This window comes from Pristiophorus japonicus, chromosome 6, assembly GCF_044704955.1.
Source record: "Pristiophorus japonicus isolate sPriJap1 chromosome 6, sPriJap1.hap1, whole genome shotgun sequence".
Lineage (NCBI taxonomy): Eukaryota > Metazoa > Chordata > Chondrichthyes > Pristiophoridae > Pristiophorus > Pristiophorus japonicus.
In genome coordinates this window covers 201,338,239-201,358,223 of record NC_091982.1, presented here as the reverse complement: position 1 = coordinate 201,358,223, position 19,985 = coordinate 201,338,239, and the positions used below count along the sequence as shown (strand labels likewise).

Here is a 19,985-nt window from a genome sequence, read left to right as displayed (position 1 = left end):
AAGGAGATGAGGAACTGCTCCCAGGCCTCCACCCACACCACTCTGAAACCAGCCATTAGGAGTTGCACAAAAATGGCCCTATATAAATTTCCAGTTTTAGCTCTTTCTTTACAGGGAAGCGCCTGACCTCTGCTTAATGTCTCCCTATCGGCATGTGATTGATGTCAAGCGCAAACCTACAAAAAGATGATTTTCTTTTGGGCCAGAAGGCCAGTGAACTTACAAAAATAGCAAAATAGAGATAATCTTTCTGCAAGTAGATTGATCTTTGCCTTGAATATAATCTATTAAATATGCTATACAAGTGCAAATAACAAGCAACACATTTTTTAAATTCCATTTTTCATTCACAGCTAATTATTATATTGAGTGAGTGATAATTCACTACCACCACCCATTGCTAATGCTGCATGATAGTAAAACAGAAAATAACAATACTACTTTTCACATAAATTACACTTATACAGCTTTGTTGAAGCATATTTCAATGAATTCAATTCACTCATCAGCAACTTTTGTTTTTTTTAAGTACAATGCTTTGAGTTTTAAGAAATTGATTTCTTTAAATTCTTCTGTTTTGTAAATGCATCTGTCTATTTCTGGATAGAAATATCAATTTTTTTCCCCAGTCTGATCTCTGCAGCGGTCTCCTGTGGTAGTCTGTTGTGAAGAAGCAGATTTAAATTTAGCTTTCCAGTGACTGTAACAGTGGTATGAATTAACTTTTTCGAATTAAACTTCTTAGCACTGTAAACCTTTAGGGCTGGATTTTCGGCTTTCCCGTTTTCGGGGTGAAAATGGAGGTGGGGCGGCAAATTTACCGCCCAATTAACATTAGCGATTAATTGCTTAACTTTTGTCATCGGGCTGTGCACCAGGGGTGCAGTGCACCAGGGGTGCAGTGCAAAGGGAGGCATTGAATTATTTTTGCGGCACAAAAACGGGAACCTGGCCAACTTTACTGTGGGGCCGGGAGCGCTCCGAGAGAGGCGTTGGGAGGGGGGGAGAATGCAAAAATACATTCAAAAAACATTGCCAACACGCTTACCTCACAAATCGCTGCAAAAATATAAAAAAGTTAAAACTTTAACTTACCTTTTTTGCAGTTTATCCAACTCACCACCACCGGCAGGGCTGGACCGCTATGTTTTCCCTGATGGTCATCGCGGGGCACATTTCGCAGCATACCGGTTGGGTGAGACTCAAAACTCACAGTGGCAACGCAATGCAAGCCGTTACACCTCCGGTGCAGCTCTCCCCGGCGGTGCTTCTAAGTGCCGCCGCAAAAACCGACCCGAGGATCGCGAACGGACGAAAATAGCTGACCGCCTCATTTTTCGCCGCAGAGGGTCAAAACACGACGACAACTGGGTGGCAAATGACCTGAAAATCCAGCCCCTGCACTCCACTAATTGTTAAACACATTTGGTACGTTATTTAGTCTTATTTAAAACATAGGTCTGCAGCTGGGCAGGACCGGAACCAATGTCCTGGGGGAGTGGTTGCGAGTGCTGTTGGGGAGGGTTTAAACTGATATAGCAGGGGGATGGGAATCTATGCAGGGAGACAGATGGAAGTAAATTGGGGGCAGAAACAAAAGGTAGAAAGGAGATAAATCAAAGACAAAAATCAAAAAGGGCCACATTACAACATAATTCTAAAAGGACAAAGAGTGTTAAAAAAACAAGCCTGAAGGCTCTGTGTCTCAATGCGAGGAACATTCGTAATAAGGTGGATGAATTAACTGTGCAGATAGCTGTTAATGGATATGATGTAATCGGGATTACGGAGACATGGCTCCAGGGTGACCAAGGCTGGGAACTCAACATCCAGGGGTATTCAATATTTAGGAAGGATAGGTGGAAAGGAAAAGGAGGTGGTGTAGCATTGCTGGTTAAAGAGATTAACGCAATAGTAAGGAAGGACATTAGCTTGGATGATGTCGAATCCATATGGGTAGAGCTGCGGAACACCAAAGGGCAGAAAACGCTAGTGGAAGTTGTGTACAGACCACCAAACAGTAGTAGTGAGGTTGGGGATGGCATCAAACAGGAAATTAGAGATGCGTGCAATAAGGTACAGCAGTTATCATGGGTGACTTTAATCTACATATAGATTGTGTTAACCAAACTGGTAGCAATATGAAGGAGGAAGATTTCCTGGAGTGTATAAGGGATGGTTTTCTCGACCAATATGTCGAGGAACCAACTAGAGAGCTGGCCATCCTTGACTGGATGTTGTGTAATGAGAGAGGATTAATAAGCAATCTTGTTGTGCGAGGTCCCTTGGGGAAGAATGACCATAATATGGTAGAGTTCTTCATTAAGATGGAGAATGACACAGTTAATTCAGAGACTAGGGTCCTGAACTTAAAGAAAGGTAACTTCGATGGTATGAGATGTGAATTGGCTCGGATACACTGGCGAATGATACTTAAAAGGTTGACGGTGGATAGGCAATGGCAGACATTTAAAGATCACATGGATGAACTTCAACAATTGTACATCCCTGTCTGGCGTAAAAATAAAACGGGGAAGATGGCTTAACCGGGGCTAACAAGGAAAATTGTGGATAGTGTTAAATCGAAGGAAGAGGTATATAAATTAGCCAGAAAAAGCAGCAAACCTGATGACTGGGAGAAATTTATAAATCAGCAGAGGAGGACAAAGGGTTTAATTAGGAGGGGGAAAATAGAATATGAGAGTAAGCTTGCAGGGAACATAAAAACTGACTGCAAAAGCTTCTATAGATATGTGAAGAGAAAAAGATTAGTGAAGACAAATGTAGGTCCTTTGCAGTAAGAATCAGGTGAATTTATAATGGGGAACAAAGAAATGGCAGACCAATTGAACAAATACTTTGGTTCTGTCTTCACGAAGGAAGATACAAATAACCTTCTGGAAATACGAGGGGACCGAGGTTCGAGCGAGAAGGAGGAACTGAAGGAAATCCTTATTAGTCAGGTAGTTGTGTTCGGGAAATTGATGGGATTGAAGGCCGATAAATCCCCAGGGCCTGATAGTCTGCATCCCAGAGTACTTAAGGAAGTGGCCCTAGAAATAGTGGATGCATTGGTGGTCATTTTCCAACATTCTATAGACTCTGGATCAGTTCCTATGGATTAAAGGGTAGCTAATGTAACCCCACTTTTTAAAAAAGGAGGGAGAGAGAAAACAGGGAATTCTTGACCGGTTAGCCTGACATCGGGAGTGGGGAAAATGTTGGAATCAAGTATTAAAGATGTAATATCATCATCATCATCGGCAGTCCCTCGAAGCGAGGATGACTTGCTTCCACGCCAAAAAGGGATGAGTTCACAGATGTTTCAATGAAGGACCTAATATTCCAGATCCAGAACTACATCGTGAATGGTGGAAGATGCCTGTGCATGTATTTTTTTAACGTGTGGTAGCCGTTGCACACCAGCCACCACACGGGCTTGACAGAGCTAGGTCTTGGTCCAGTGGCAAGGGTTACCCAAGACTAATTGGAGACCAACTCTGCTGCACAGACTGAGTCCACACACATATCACAGTGTGGGCTGGCCCGTGCTGCCCCTGGGCCCTTGCCTCATTTCGGCCCCAGATTCACGCCTCTCCTGGGCCCCGGTCACTTCCCTCGACGAACTCTTGCCGCACCTTCACCCCTCTTGCTGTGCCTGCCCGCTCTGCAATCAGCGACCTGGCTTCGCAGCCATCGCCCTCCTGCAGCAGCATGTGCTGCTCCCTCCAATGGTCCCGGCCTGCTGATGGTCTTGCAGGCCGGGACCTGGCCTATTTCCTGGCCAGGCTGCCACACAAGCACACACACACACACAGAAATGCACAAACACACACACACACAGACACAAACACACACACACAGAAACACTCAGAGATACACACAAACACACACACACACACACAGACACACACACACAGACCATACACACACACACACACACAGAGACACACACAAAAACACACACACACACAAACACACACACACACAAACACACACACACACAAACACACAGACGCACACACACACAGACGCACACACACACAGACGCACACACACACAGACGCACAGACACACAGACGCACAGACACACAAGCACACAAACACAAATACACACAGAAACACACAATAATTTAAAGCATCCTCTAACCGTAAGCAGGCACCACTTGAGGTCTTGAATATTCAGTGCGGAACGTTGCTCAATAGCTGGCCAGAGATTTCAATAATCCCTCCCTACTGCCCGTACACACACACAAACACAGAAACACAGACACACAAAGATGTTCACAGAACACAAAGAATCGGAAATAAAAATGATAGACTTGCAGAAATGCACATCAGCTGGATTGGAGCAGTGTCACAGGCCAGTTATGTTTCTGGTCACCTGGTGTGGCATGGTGTGAAATGCTGTTTGATTTACCCTGCGAGAAGTGCCTTGGGACGTTGAAGGCCCTGTGTATAAATGCATGTTTCCGATATGTGTGGGCTGCTGCTCCGGGGAGGAATACCAGGGCGTCTCGGAGGCCGGGTGTAAGCCAGCAATCTGCCCCTCTGCCCTCGATTCTCCAGCCACGAAAGCGAATGAGGAGGGCAATGGGCGAGGGGAGAAAACTGAAACTCCCATTAATTGCCCGCAGTCGCCCAGACGATCGGTTGCTGTAATAATATGCAACATCCCCACTGACACCTGGGAGTCCCTGGTCAAAGACCGCCCCAAGTGAGGGAAGTGCATCCAGGCGGGAGCTGAGCTCCTCGAGGCTTGTCGCTGAGAGCATGCAGAAATCAAGCGCAGGCTGCGAAAAGAGCATGCGGCAAACCAGTCCCACCCACTCCTTCTCTCAACGATTATATGTTCCACCTGTGATGGAGACTGTGGTTCTCGTATTGGACTGTACAGCCACCTAAGAACTCATGTTAAGAGTGGAAGCAAGTTTTCCTCGATTCCGAGTGACTGCCAATGATGATGATGATGTAGCATGATTGAGATGCAAGGAAAACCTGGGCATGCATTACTCAAATATAGCATGCGCTTTATGGAAGATTATTGAGAGAAACGGCCGCTTAGTGTCTTCAGGCTGTGCGCCTGAATCGCTGGCCCAGTGTGTCCACGCTATGTAACCCCTGACCCCTGGCACGGGGGCCGCCCTGTTTGGTTTTACACTGCAGTTTCCTGCGCCATATTTTGGCGTTGGAGATTTGCAAAGAGTTATTCTTGGCAACTGTTGCCTCACTGCCGGGTAAATCACGCAGCAAAAGATGTAATAGCAGCGCATTTGGGAAGCAGTGACAGGATCGGTCCAAGTCAGCATGGATTTATGAAAGGGAAATCATGCTTGACAAATCGTCTGGAATTTTTTGAGGATGTAACTAGTAGAGTGGACAAGGGAGAACCAGTGGATGTGGTGTATTTGGACTTTCAGAAGGCTTTTGACAAGATCCCACACAAGAGATTGGTGTGCAAAATCAAAGCATATGGTATTGGGGGTAATGTACTGACGTGGATAGAGAACTGGTTGGCAGACAGGAAGCAGAGAGTTGGGATCAACGGGTTCTTTTCAGAATGGCAGGCAGTGACTCGTGGAGTACCGCAAGGTTGAGTGCTGGGACCCCAGCTATTTACAATATACATTAATGATTTAGACGAAGGAATTTAATATAATATCTCCAAGTTTGCAGATGACACTAAGCTGGGTGGCAGTGTGAGCTGTAAGGAGGATGCTAAGACGCTGCAGGGTGACTTGGACAGGTTAGGTGAGTGGGCAAATGCATATCAGATGCAGTATAATGTAGATAAATGTGAGGTTATCCACTTTGGTGGCAAAAGCAGGAAGGCAGAATATTATCTGAATGGTGACAGATTATGAAAAGGAGATGTGCAACGAGACCTGGGCGTCATGGTACATCAGTCATTGAAAGTTGGCATGCAGGTACAGCAGGCGGTGAAGAAGGCAAATGGCATGTTGGCCTTCATAGCGAGAGGATTTGAGTATAGGAGCAGGGGGGTCTTATTGCAGTTGTACAGGGCCTTGTTGAGGCCACATCTTGAATATTGTGTACAGTTTTGGTCTTCTAATCTGAGGAAGGACATTCTTGCTATTGAGGGAGTGCAGCGAAGGTTCATCAGACTGATTCCCGGGATGGCAGGACTGACATATGAAGAAAGACTGGATCGACTAGGCTTATATTCACTGGAATTCAGAAGAATGAGAGGGGATCACATAGGAACATATAAAATTTTGACGGGATTAGACAGGTTAGATACAGGAAGAATGTTCCCGATGTTGGGGTAGTCCAGAACCAGGGGTCACAGTTTAAGGAAAAGGGGTAAGCCATTTAGGACTGAGATGAGGAAAAACGTCTTCACTCAGAGAATTGTGAACCTGTGGAATTCTCTACCACAGAAAGTTGTTGAGGCCAGTTCGTTAGACATACTCAAAAGGGAGTTATATGTGGCCCTTACGGCTAAAGGGATCAAGGGGTATGGAGAGAAAGCAGGAATGGGGTACTGAAGTTGTATGATCAGCCATGATCATATTGAATGGTGGTGCAGGCTCGAGGGTCGAATGGCCTACTCCTGCACCTATTTTCTATGTTTCTATCTTTAAGATTATCTCCCATAGCATTGTTGTGATATTTGTAACTTATGATTTTTAAAATTCTATTTCTGTCCCAGTCTGCTTCTTTGTCATTTTCTATCTTCTTGGGTGGGAGGTAGTGGGTAGTATGGAATAGTGTGGTAGAGAGTTGATGTGGGCAGTAGGCCACATATTTCAGTGACAGGTGTGGGGAAATCCTCAGCAGTTCTCATTCAATATCCTATGCTATTCTTCTTACTTAATAGTGGCCATAGATGTCAAAGGCCAGATCATCTATTTACTCCCTCCCCCACCCCCATCCATCCATCCTTCCTATCTGTTGCGTTCAAAAAGACTGTGTTTGCTTGCAAAATTCAACATGCTTGTGTTTTTTTAAGAAATCAAATTAAAATGAGGAAGGACACTTTTTCTGCCTCTCCCCATTGATCTCCCTCTTACACACACACACACACACACACACAGGTGATAGCAATTCGAATCTCTGGCCGCGATTGCGCCAACCATGGTGGGTTCAGGGTGGCCGAGGTCAGTGGTGGGTTGCGACACCGCTTCTGGCTCCAGCCCGCCCTATGAAAATAATTCTCCCTAGATTGGGCGTGTTAAGCACCCCCGCAATGTTCCCGGCCAATTAAAAGGAAGCGGGTCTGATTACGTCATTTGATGACGTGTCATCAGCCACTTTCCTTAAATTGACCATGTTCACATGGATTTTGGCAGTTGTTCTGTCAGTGTTCTACAGTAGTGATGTGCTGCAAACACTGACAAGCACTGAACAAAGGTGCACGACTGCACCCAGGCTCTCCCATGGCTCCCTACAGATGTTTATGGAGCGAGTCACAGTAGGCAGGGAGGTTCTCTTCCCTTCCAATGGGCGGAAGAGATCTCCCAGGACACCAACACAGCCTGGTTGCACATTATACAGGAGGGCACAAGCAGGGATGTCATCAGGAGGACCTGGCTGCAGTGGCGCAAACCTTTCAATTATCTCAGTAGATCACGAAACATTACTGCAAGGCCACACTCACATTTATCTTGCTGTGCCACTTATCACATCCCCATCACTCTGCCTTTCCTACCCTACTTCTGCATATCCTTACTCACACCAACTTACCTTGCACCTCCACCCATCCCTCTCTATCTACATTATCACATCCCCATCTCACTAGCCACACCTCACACTCACCCTCATCCTTATCCAATCATACCAACTAACAACACACAAGGTCAGGCGATTGCGGAGAAGGTTGGTGTTGTTGTTGGTGATGCTGGTGTGTTTAGTGATGTTGGTGTTGGGGCTTGGTGGGATTTTGAGGAGCAAGGTGAGATTTTTTCATGGGCACTGATGTTGATGGAATAAATGGCAGCTGAAGTGGAGATGACAGAAGCGATCTGTCAATGGTGAGAGAGGTTGCTCCAAGGAGGTGACAGTGGATAGAGAGTTCACTGCAAACACTTCCAACCTGCATTCAGCTGAAAAGTGTCTTCCAAATCCTGAAGGCTTCAGCTTCTGAGATTGGAAAGTGAACAGCTGTGAAATGGTAGCTTTTATACCACTTCTGCAGCTGTTAACTAGTCAAAGCATTGAGAACCTGACACATTTAACTGATATGTTCCCTGATGGATGTGAACCTCATAAAACAACTTGGAAAAATGGTAAGTACCTGGTAAAATTATTTTTAAATACCTTCAAAGTACCTCTTAATGATGTTAATTGGCTGGCCCGCTGTTTAGTGTCAGGTCTGTGAACCACAGCCAGATCCAGCACTTTGGAAACTTACAAAGAAGTGGGTTCAGAGCGGGATCCTGCCCCGCTGTCAATCACGACCATTTTGACAGCGGGCACACCTCCAAACCCACACTCGCAGGCTGGGAAGATTCCGGCCTCTGTCTCATAGATGTAAGCAAGAAGAGCCTAGCAACTAGCTCACGATGCAGGTTTGGGAACGGTGTTGAGGGAAATATGTTAGAAGTGGCAGAAAAATATATATAATTGTGTTACTTTACAACAAGGTTAAGGGACTGAAAGAATAAAGTGAAAGAAGAAACGAGAAAGTATTTAATTGCAAGTCTATGACTATAACATTTATTCCATAAGTATCTCAAGTACGCTATACAAATCCCACACAGAAACACAATAAATAACTTGCATTGAATATTACACATACTAAAATATATTAAAATTAATTTCTACTCTATAATTATTTCTGTCAGCTATTAATGTGGAACAAATATAGAAAGCACACTGCAGTTCAATCAGCATCTATGGAGAGAATAGGTTTTCTGTTTTATTTTTCAGTACTGATGAAAAACCTAGTCCAAGACATGTCTGTTCTTTTCATAGATGCTTACTGATTTGCTGTGTATCCAATATATTTTTCCGATTTCTAACATTCGCAGTTTTTAAACCACATGTTATTACATGCTCTGAACAGGTCAGAATTTTAAAAATAATCAGGAGATTATGTGCTGTTAAAATTCCTAGAGTATGTCGTCCAATCAGAGGATTGCAAGCTTTAGCCCCACTTTCCAGTGACATTTGAATTTGTCTGCCCTCAGGAGGCAATTTCTCACATTTTGAGTCAGATTATAGTACCAGAATGCTCAATCTCAGATGGAGGAGGGCAGGGGAAATTAACAATGGATGGGACATGTCCCTTACCACAGAATGCCACAAATGCTAACTTTGGAGAATTCTGTTTCTCCAACCATGTGTAAAGAGAAAGCACACAATATTGGACAGTAACTCTCAAATTTATCATTATATCTGTATCTATTATATATAAAAAATGGCAGGTGTAGCACAACATTCCATTTCAAAGTAAATTGAAAGCCCCTGTGGCAATCTCTGATAATCTTGTCTCGCAGCTCTTTCCCCCCGTCCCCTCTGATTGTTGATCCTGCTGCATCCTCCTCATATCCAAGTTACTTTGTTTCAGGGGATTTTTTTCTGAATGTCCCTCCTCAGAAATCTCAACTTCCAGGCTTTTCTGAAGAGTGAAATTGTGGAGAAGACCACCACAATCCATGAAGCAGCATTGGGAGCACACTGGAGGGTGCCCCCGGACCTAACTAGATAGCCGAGTCTTCCTTTCAGCATGCCAATGGCCTGTTCAATTTTAATTCAAGAGTGCATTTGAGCCCTGTTGTAGAGTTTCTCTGCTTCACTGGGACACCTACACAATGGTGTTCGAAAACACAGTACTGGTAGTATTGGATACACCTTGTCTATAAGAAACATAGAAACATAGAAAATAGGTGCAGGAATAGGCCATTTGGCCCTTTGAGCCTGCACCGCCATTCAATAAGATCATGGCTGATCATTCCCTATGTACCCCTTTCCTGCTTTCTCTCCTTGATCCCCTTAGCCGTAAGGGACATATCTAACTCCCTCTTCAATATATCCAATGAACTGGCATCAACAACTCTCTGCAGTAGGGAATTCCACAGGTTAACAACTCTCTGACTAAAGAAGTTTCTCCTCATCTCAGTCCTAAATGGCCTACCCCTTATCCTAAGATTATGTCCCCTGGTTCTGGACTTCCCCAACATTGGGAACATTCTTCCCGCATCTAACCTGTCCAGTCCCGTCAGAATCTTATACGTTTCTATGAGATCCCCTCTCATCCTTCTAAACGCCAGTGAATAAAGGCCCAGTTGATCCAGTCTCTCCTCATATGGCAGTCCAGCCATCCCTGGAATCAGTCTGGTGAACCTTCGCTGCACTCCCTCAATAGCAAGAACGTCTTTCCTCAGATTAGGAGACCAAAACTGAACACAATATTCCAGGTGAGGCCTCACTAAGGCCCTGTACAACTGCAGTAAGACCTCCCTGCTCCTATACTCAAATCCCCTAGCTATGAAGGCCAACATACCATTTGCCTTCTTCATCGCCTGCTGTACCTGCATGCCCACTTTCAGTGACTGATGAACCATGACACCCAGGTCTCGTTGCACCTCCTCGTTTCCTAATCTGCCACCATTCAGATAATATTCTGCCTTCGTGTTTTTGCCCCCAAAATGTATAACCTCACATTTATCCACATTATACTGCATCTGCCATGCATTTGCCCACTCACCTAACCTGTCCAAGTCGCCCTGCAGCCTCTTAACATCCTCCTCACAGCTCATACCGCCACCCAGTTTAGTGCCATCTGCAAACTTGGAGATATTACACTCAATTCCTTAATCCAAATCGTTAATGTATATTGTAAAGAGCTGGAGTCCCAGCACTGAGCCCTGCAGCACTCCACTAGTCACTGCCTGCCATTCTGAAAAGGACCTGTTTATCCCGACTCTCTGCTTCCTGTCTGCCAACCAGTTCTCTATCTACATTACCCCCAATACCATGCGTTTTGATTTTGCACACCAATCTCTTGTGCGGGACCTTGTCAAAAGCCTTTTGAAAGTCCAAATACACCACATCCATTGGTTCTCCCTTGTCCACTCTGCTGGTTACATCCTCAAAAAATTCCAGAAGATTCGTCAAGCATGATTTCCCTTTCATAAATCCATGCTGACTTGGTCCGATCCTGTCACTGCTTTCCAAATGCGCTGCTATTTCATCCTTAATGATTGATTCCAACATTTTCCCCACTACTGATATCAGGCTAACCGGTCTATAATTACCCATTTTCTCTCTCCCTCTTTTTTTTAAAAGTGGTGTTACATTAGCTACCCTCCAGTCCATAGGAACTGATCCAGAGTCGATAGACTGTTGGAAAATGATCACCAATGCATCCACTATTTCTTGGGCCACTTCCTTAAGTACTCTGGGATGCAGACTATCGGGCCCCAGGGATGTATCGGCCTTCAATCCCATCAATTTCCCGAACACAATTTCCCACCTAATAAGGATATCTTTCAGTTCCTCCTTCTCACTAGACCGACTGTCCCCTAGTACATTCGGAAGATTATTTGTGTCTTCCTTCGTGAAGACAGAACCGAAGTATTAGTTCAATTGGTCTGCCATTTCTTTGTTCCCCATTATAAATCCGACTGCAAGGGACCTACGTTTGTCTTCACTAATCTTTTTCTCTTCACATATTTATAGAAGCTTTTGCAGTCAGTTTTTATGTTCCCTGCAAGCTTCCTCTCGTACTCTATTTTCCCCCTCTTAATTAAACCCTTAGTCCTCCTCTGTTAAATTATGAATTTCTCCCAGTCCTCAGGTTTGTTGTTTTTTCTGGCCAATTTATATGCCTCTTCCTTGGCTTTAACACTATCCTTAATTTCCCTTGTTAGCCATGGTTGAGCCACCTTCCTCGTTTTATTTTTACTCCAGACAGGGATGTACAATTGCTGAAGTTCACCCATGTGATCTTTAAATGTTTGCCATTGCTTATCCACCGTCAACCCTTTAATTATCCTTTGCCAGTCTATTCTAGCCAAATCATGCCTCTTACCATTGAAGTTACCTTTCCTTAAGTTCAGGATCCTAGTTTCTGAATTAACTGTGTCACTCTCCATCTTAATAAAGAATTCTACCATATTATGGTCAGCTAGTGCCTTGCCCTTCATTCTGAAAGAATGCAGCGACACTGGACAGCTGAAGAATAAATTAATCGTGGCAGTTCCCTGCATACTGGCACTGACACAGAGAAATCTGTGCCTATAGTCGTACATTGATTGGACATTAGGGAGTGAAATTCCTTTTCGTTGGCATAATGGTGTCGATTGATAGAATTGGTTTGGAGGGCAACATGATGCAATCGATAGCTTCAAGCATTTGGAAACCTAGTGATCCAATGAAAATGAATGGCCCCTTCACTCAATTATCTTGCTGCTGAGTCAAAGGTAATGAACTAGGGTGACTTGACATCTAAGCTACCAACTTCTCTGTGCAAGAATTGAAAGTAAACTGACTGACCCTGGTTGAAGTTGCCTGTTGCCCCTTGAACTTAACCAGTGGATAAGTGATTTTGTGAACAACAGTAAGCAGTACTCTGTTTCTTGAGGAAGTTTTTAGATCTTCCTGTAAGATAATGCAGAGTGTTTCTGGGTGGACCGCAGGCACCTTACACAGAGCTCCAGAGAGATATTCAAATAAGATTGTCTAGGTCTATACACCCTGATGGATGAGTATCTGTAGGAGGGTCTGGATCTCGTGCAGTGCTGCGAAATAAGCTTGGCCTCCTGGGTTCTCTGCTGTTCTTTATCCGACAGCAAATACATCCCATACTGTAGCCTAACATGATGTTGTAGAGTCATTTCTTAAACAAAACATTGTCTCAAGGGAGGCCAATAAGTGCAGTAAGATTATTCCAAAATTAAAAGCAACAACATTTTGATAAAAGCCCAATCCAAACTAAAATTTTGGCCGAGATTTTCCAGGGGGTCAGCGGGGGCAGTCGGTGACGGGTCGGGTGGGAAAGTTGTTTTTTCCCTAGCGGGTCTGCACTCCGCTGAGAACCGGCCGCCACACGCCTTTTCCAATGTCGAGTTAGTCAGCGCTGAGCAAGTTATTATTTAAATGGAGAAAGATTGCAAAGTGCCGCCGTACAGCGGGACCTGGGGGTACTTGTGCATGAAGCACAAAAAGATAGTATGCATTACATCAAGTGATCAGGAAGGCCAATGGTATCTTGACCTTTATTGCAAAGGGGATGGAGTATAAAAACAGGGAAGTCTTGCTACAACTATACAAGATATTGGTGAGGCCACACCTGGAATATTGTGTGCACTTTTGGTTTCCATATTTAAGAAAGGATATACTTGCTTTGGAGGCAGTTCAGAGAAGGTTCACTCAGTTGATTCTGGAGATGGGGGGTTGACTTATGAGGAAAGGTTGAGTAGGTTGGGCCTCTACTCAGTGGAATTCAGAAGAATGAGAGATGATCTAATCGAAACGTATAAGATTATGAGGGGGGCTTGACAAGGTGGATGCAGAGAGGATGTGACTGATGGGGGAGACTAGAACTAGGGGGCATAATCTTAGAATAAGGGGCCGCTCATTTAAAACTGAGATGTGGAGGAATTGCTTCTCTCAGAGGGTTGTAAATCTGTGGAATTCGCTGCCTTAGAGTGCTGTGGAAGCTGGGACATTGAATGGATTTAAGACAGAGATAGACAGTTTCTTAACTGATAAGGGAAGAAGGGGTTATGGGGAAGGGCCAGGGAAGTGGGCCCGAGTTCAGCCATGATCGAATTAAATGGCTCGCGGGGCCGTATGGCCTACTCCCGCTCCTATTTCTTATGTTCTTATGCATCTATCCTCCCTCACCTCTGGTAAAAGTTAAGGCAGAACTTAAATGGTCCTCGTTCCTCCTCATATTCCACCTCCCCAGATAGTACTGCTGGTTTTAGTGCCCTACCAAGCTATCGGAATTTAGTGCGCTGATGACAGCCTGTTTATGATTGCAGATTCTGGCCACTGGATGTCTCTGCAGAACTGTCTATACAGAACGTTCTCTTGCATTTGTAGCTTTTATCGCACCTCCATATTAACACCCTTATTTTCCTCCCCTCTAAGCATGATGTCACAGATTTTACGGTCAACGATGAAGTGATGGTGCTCGCGCTGATGGCATCTATTTCATCTCACCCGCGTTAATTTGAATCTGACAACAAGTCTAGGGGATTCCTAACATCCAGCAACAGTGATGTCATTAAGTTGGCTAAGCAGCCTCTGCAATCCACTCTGCTGTTTTTCAGGAACTCACATCCTTCGAAGATATTTTACAGCCCCTCCGCTCCACCAAAGCTACCAGCCTTCTCTCCCTTCACCCCCACCCCGCCCCCAGGTAATTTTCCTGACCCTGTTTCAACCCCCTCCCACTCCTCTCCCCATTCCCTTCCCCGGTCCCCTCTCTCTTTCACTCTCCCCTTCCCTGCTCCCCATTTCCTTTCCTCTATCCTTATCCTATCCTTCTCTTCCCGTCCCTTCTCATCCCCTTTCCCTGCCTTAGCCGATATATATTGCTTCATTGTCACTGGCTCAAAATCCTGGAACTCCCTACCTAACAGCACTGTGAGAGCACTTGCACCATATGGACTGCAGTGGTTCAAGAAGGCGGCTCACCACCACCTTCTGAAAGGCAGCTAGGGATGGGCAATAAATGCTGATGTTGCTAGAGATTCACACATCCCAATAATTATTTTTTTTTTTTAAGTTGAGTTATCTCCCATCCTTTAACCTTGTTTGCACTCCTGAGGGTAATTTTAATTTTGGGTGATAGTGTAAAATGAGCGATATTGATTTGGCCACCCATTTTACACCCTGCACAAATTTCCCTTCCATTGACTTCATTGGAAAGGAAAACTGGGCGTGGTATATAATGGGCAGCTTATTCTATATTGTCTATTTTGCACCATCACCCAAAATTAATATTACGCCCCCACCATGTGCAATGCCATGGGAGATTGACTAGTAACATATTATTATTCCAATAATTAATACCATAGGTACAGATGTACGGTAAACTGTGAGGCTCATTTGCTTGAAGAATGCAGGTGCTTTGTTAAGTTACAAATTAGGCGTCAAAGCTGCTAGTTAAAAAAAAATGCAGTGTATATATTATAAATAAAATTAAAACACCAATGACTTCAAGGCAGGTGTACAAAGTTGAAATTACTTTGTAAACTGCTCACATATTTCTATTATAGTTCACAACATCTTCAAAATTCTTTGATTCTTTAACTGTTGTGTAACTCAGATGTCTAAGTACATTTCAAAGTGCCTGTATATTGACAAATTAATTTTCAACTTAACCTATGAAGTCTTAATGAATTCAAGTGTATTATAGGACAAAGATTACCTACCTGGACTTCAATCTTAAGGCTTTTCTGTTTATCACAGTTTTTCTTACATTTAAATTCTGTTCATGCAAGAGCTTTGTTTTGTGTTCACGATCCAGTATTTCTTTAGGAAATAGGCTTTTCTCATCAAAAGCTGCTTTTAGTGCTGTTAATGTAGTGAAAAGGGTAGATTGTTTATTACAATGTTATGAAGCTCCTTTATTGTGACATTATAAAAAAGAATTGCTACTTAGCTTTCAGTCTCTATCCATGATGTTATATCTGCACAAAAGGTCTGCTACCTCAAACACTTGAAACATAAAACATTTTAACAATACTTAATTGGAAGTCTATGACTGAGATTTTCATTACCTCAGCGGGTACAGGGCGGGTGACGTCGATGGCGGGTCCCAACCCGGCTGTTGGCTCCATCCCACTCTGGAAAATGATTTTCCATTGATAGGGCTTGCTAAGACTGCCCAGCGTGTTTCCCGAACCAATTAGAGGAAGTGGATCTGGTGACGGTTTCCTTAAAGGGACCATGGCCAACTTTCTTTTAACATTTGTGCTGTCAGTGTTCTATAGCATTGAAGTGCCCCCAGCTTCTCCCATGGCTCCCTCCAAATGCTTATAGAGGGTGTCACAGCAAGCAGGGAGGTTCTCTTTCCTTCCGGTGGGAGGAAGACACCTCCCCAGGAGACCAACACAGGCTGGTTGCACATTGCAGATGAGGTCACAAGCAGGGATGTGGTCAAGAGGATCTGGGTGCAGTGGTGCAAACCTTTCAATGATTGCATTAGATCACGAAACAGTGAAGTAGAGATGACAGAAGAATTTTGTCAATGGTGAGAGAGTTCTTGCAATGTGGATGGAGAGTGGAATGTGGAAAGCTTGCAGAATCTGTGCTGGAAATGAACTGAGAAACAGCTTGTGGCTGAGGAAAGTGATGATCTGTCAGGTGGGAGCTATTACTATACAATTGAAGCTGTCAAGTAATCAGCTGGAACAATGCCCACTGAACCCTCACCTCAGCTTGACAGTCGTGGTCCCCGAACAGTGTGGTTCCCGTGGCCATGAAGTTCAAGTGAAAAGGTGAGTTACAAAAAGCCTGTTAATGATCTGTCAACTAGATGCTAATGAGTTTAACTGGGTCACCTGCCGCTGCCCGTTGTGTCTGCTCAGCGGGGTCCCAACCGCTATCAAAAAAAAATCTAATTTTCCACACAACCCGCCACCAATCCCGCCTGCTGACCCCCGGAATATTCAGGCCTATGTCTTTATAACCTTTTGAAAGTTGTGTGCCATTTTAGTAGAATATTATTGCCCTTCAATGTTTCATTCACCAGCACTTTTAATCATAAATATGATGAACAATAAATAGTCATGTGCTTAGATAAATGATTGATTTAAAGTGCTTGATGTAGATACTAGCGCCCCAATTTTAACCAGTTGGCCATTTTACACCCTGCCTGATTTTATGCTCCTTTGAAGTCAATAGAGCGTAAAGTTGTGTAGGGTGTAAAACAAGCATCTGACCTGAGCCTGTCCTGTTCCCACCAAGTGGTTTAGGTAACAATCAGAGCTTAGATATCTGAAATATGAAGTGTTCTATTATTTTGCATTAATATTGTTCACCAACATAAGCACCAAAAAGGTAAGTCAAAAAATGACAATAGTTTTAATTTTCTGCTCAGCATGAAAAATAGTGGTTAAAGTTTCCATTGTAATCTACTGTCAACTTTCACTCTGTTTGCTGAGTATTACAGAGCATACAGAAAACTGACAGCAGGCAGCAGCACTGTACATTTGCAATTGGAATTTTTACTTAGTTATTTCTTACACGAACAAAACAATTCCAAATATTATCATTTCAGTATACTGACTGAAACTGTTACTAAATATTGTTTTGTCCTAAAATGTAATTACTTGTACTTGATTGCATAGAACAATACAGGACTTCCATTCAAAACTTCCATTCATGTATTATCCTTTGCCCTCCTGTAGGCCCACTGGACAGAAATTTAGAAAAGGGACAGCCATTCTTGTGGTAATAGTTAGTCCTTGGGCTGGGCCCGAGTGCTCTCAAGGGACTGTGACCTGGCAGCACTTTGATGAGGGGGAAGAGTAGCTGGGCCAGGCAGTGCTTGGGTGGTAGGGGCTGGGACCTTCCACCACTCAGGGGAACAAGGGACTGGCAAGATTAGGGGAAGAGGACTGACAGTCTATTCAATTCATTGTTTGGTAGAGACAGCTCTAACATTCAAGTGTAAGATTTGGTGATCTTGTTTAAAGAATTATATCATTTTTAATCTATTTATTAAGTTGTAAATATAACTATTAGAGGTACATAATGCAATAGATAGGAAAACAATGGGTCTGAAATTCCGGCCTCCCTGGGTCCGTATGGAGTGTGTACAGACCCGTAGGCATCACAAAAGCCGGTTTTCGGCGTGCAATGTGCATGCGCCGAAAACCGGCTTTCATGGCCTGTCAAGTTCTGTTTTGACAGATCGCACGCATCTAGGCAGCAACGACATTCGCATGGGCAAGATTGCGCTATTTGCCCATCTCTTCCCCAGCGAATGTCCTTAAAACTCTTGCGCCTGGTAAAAATAGGCGCATAGCCTACTTTTACCACCGTAAGAGTTTTAAAACATATAAAAAACATATAAAAATAAAATTTAAAAACAAATTTTTATGTTAAAAACCCTGCCCACTAAGGTAAGTTTATTTTAAACCTTAATTACAAAACTTTTTAAAAAATTGAAAAATATATATTTTTTTTACACATTTATTAACTTTAATTTCAATTAATTTTAATTATGTGAGGTGTGTTTTTTATTTTTTATGTTGTGTTTAGTGTGTTTATTTTTTTTCATTAATAGCAATGAGAACTTGTAGATATGGAGTTCTCATTGCTATTAATGAGAATATTGTGGAATACTGTACCTGATTGGTTGTGCACCTTCTGCGTTCGAACCTCGAGGATGGGAGCGTGCTTCGAAGCACGGGAAGAGAAAGCCTACCCATCGGAATCACAGACGCCTCCGGGATAAACAGGTAATTTCGTAAAAATTCTCGGGTCGGAGGCGTTCGTCCGAAAGAAGCCCCCGACCGGAATTTCAGGCCTTATATGACTAATAAAACTGATTTTTTTTGTTGTTGAATGATTTGATTGGTGTTGGGGTGACTGATAGTTCCTGATTGATAACGATGATGACTGTAAAAAAAGGGAGTGATTGGTTTTGTACAAGTTGCTGGTTCTTGATTGGTACGGCGAGCTTTTCCTACTTGTTCAGTGACAATCTGATATTTGATCAAATCAACATCATTAACTAACAGATAGTGGTCACTTAAGCCAATCAGAACAGCACTATGTACATATTTAAAGTATGAGAGATGATTTATGGTTTGTCATACACATTTAAGGTGTGATGCCCACTAAATGCAACATTTTAAATTATGCGAATAGATATGTGAATGTATTTTAAATTAAATATTATATTCAGTTACATTTACAACACCACTAGCTTTATCAAACTAAAAACTACAGCTGAACTCCTGTTACTTTTTCTGAAACTTAAATCGGAATTTTGCCAGCGCCATGAGGCGGGTCCACTGTCAAAATATAAAAGACTGTCAGCGGGTCGATTGCCCGCTGACAACCCGCCTTCGCATCAATTTTTCAAGTGTTGGTCTGTCAGTGCTTTACAGACCTGACACCAAGTGGCAGGGGAGGCAATTGACATCATTAACAGCTTGTTAAAAGATACTTAAACAGCATTTTACCATCTACTTACCATTTTTCCAGCTTTTTGACTGTCCATGTGGTCCATGTGCATGCGGATCACGTCAGGTAAGTAGGTTGGGTTTTCAACTTGGCCTTATATTTCTGCTCCATATTTGAAATTCAGTTAAAAATGCTATAAAGGAATTAATTGCTTACTTTCAGACAATGTAGGGAAGATCAGCTTTTCATTATCAGCCTCTTCAATCTTTCCATCAAAGTATTTATGGGGGTTCTGCAGAAAGTCTGGTTTTGGCACATCAATGATTTTCTCCAAGTCTTCCATATGTAGGGAACTAAATGTTCCTGTAAAGCCAATCCACAAGTAAAAAACATAACCAAATATCTCTTAGCATAAAAATGTTAAAACAAAAATGTTTCAGTTTTGTGTTTATACATTAATGCAGAAAATAATTTAAAGTAGACTCTTCTTTAAAGACTATCATTCTGTTATTGAGACATTAGGAAAAAAATAAGAATATTTGAGAAACAAATGGGAAATCAAAGTTAACCAGTTTGTTGCACATCAGTACATACTCTAATCTAAAGTCAGAATTCGAATTAGTGATGAGTTAGATTCTATTTTGAGGAGAAACTGCAGCTGCACAGCATCAAACTAAATTATACCGAATTGCATGTAATAGAGATATGTACCTTTGTACAAATATTAATTTGTTCACTTCTATAAATATGTGTTTTATTGGCAGTGTTCAGCTGAGGCCCATGCAACAGCTAAAATTTGTATAAATCAATTATCCAGGTTCCAATGCCTCATTGGTGAGTAGTTGCCTGTCCCCTCTCTAGCAGTAGTATGTGGTGCTCCAGTATTTCTTGTCAATGAAGAGATTTAAAACACAATGGGCCTGAAT

General features: G+C 43.1%; 1 protein-coding gene across 1 annotated transcript in view; it reads right to left on the bottom strand.

Moving 5' to 3' along the window:
* Nucleotides 1–463: 463 nt before the first annotated feature.
* LOC139265352 (cilia- and flagella-associated protein 337-like) overlaps nucleotides 464–19,985 on the bottom strand; it is a 119,221-nt gene continuing 99,699 nt past the window's right edge. Inside the window, exons 18-20 of the mRNA XM_070882325.1 lie at nucleotides 19,276–19,422; nucleotides 15,354–15,495; nucleotides 464–660 (exon numbers count right to left, since the gene is read on the bottom strand). Coding sequence (XP_070738426.1) covers nucleotides 594–660; nucleotides 15,354–15,495; nucleotides 19,276–19,422 — 356 coding nt within the window. The 3' untranslated portion in view covers nucleotides 464–593. The remainder of the gene's footprint in view (nucleotides 661–15,353; nucleotides 15,496–19,275; nucleotides 19,423–19,985) is intronic.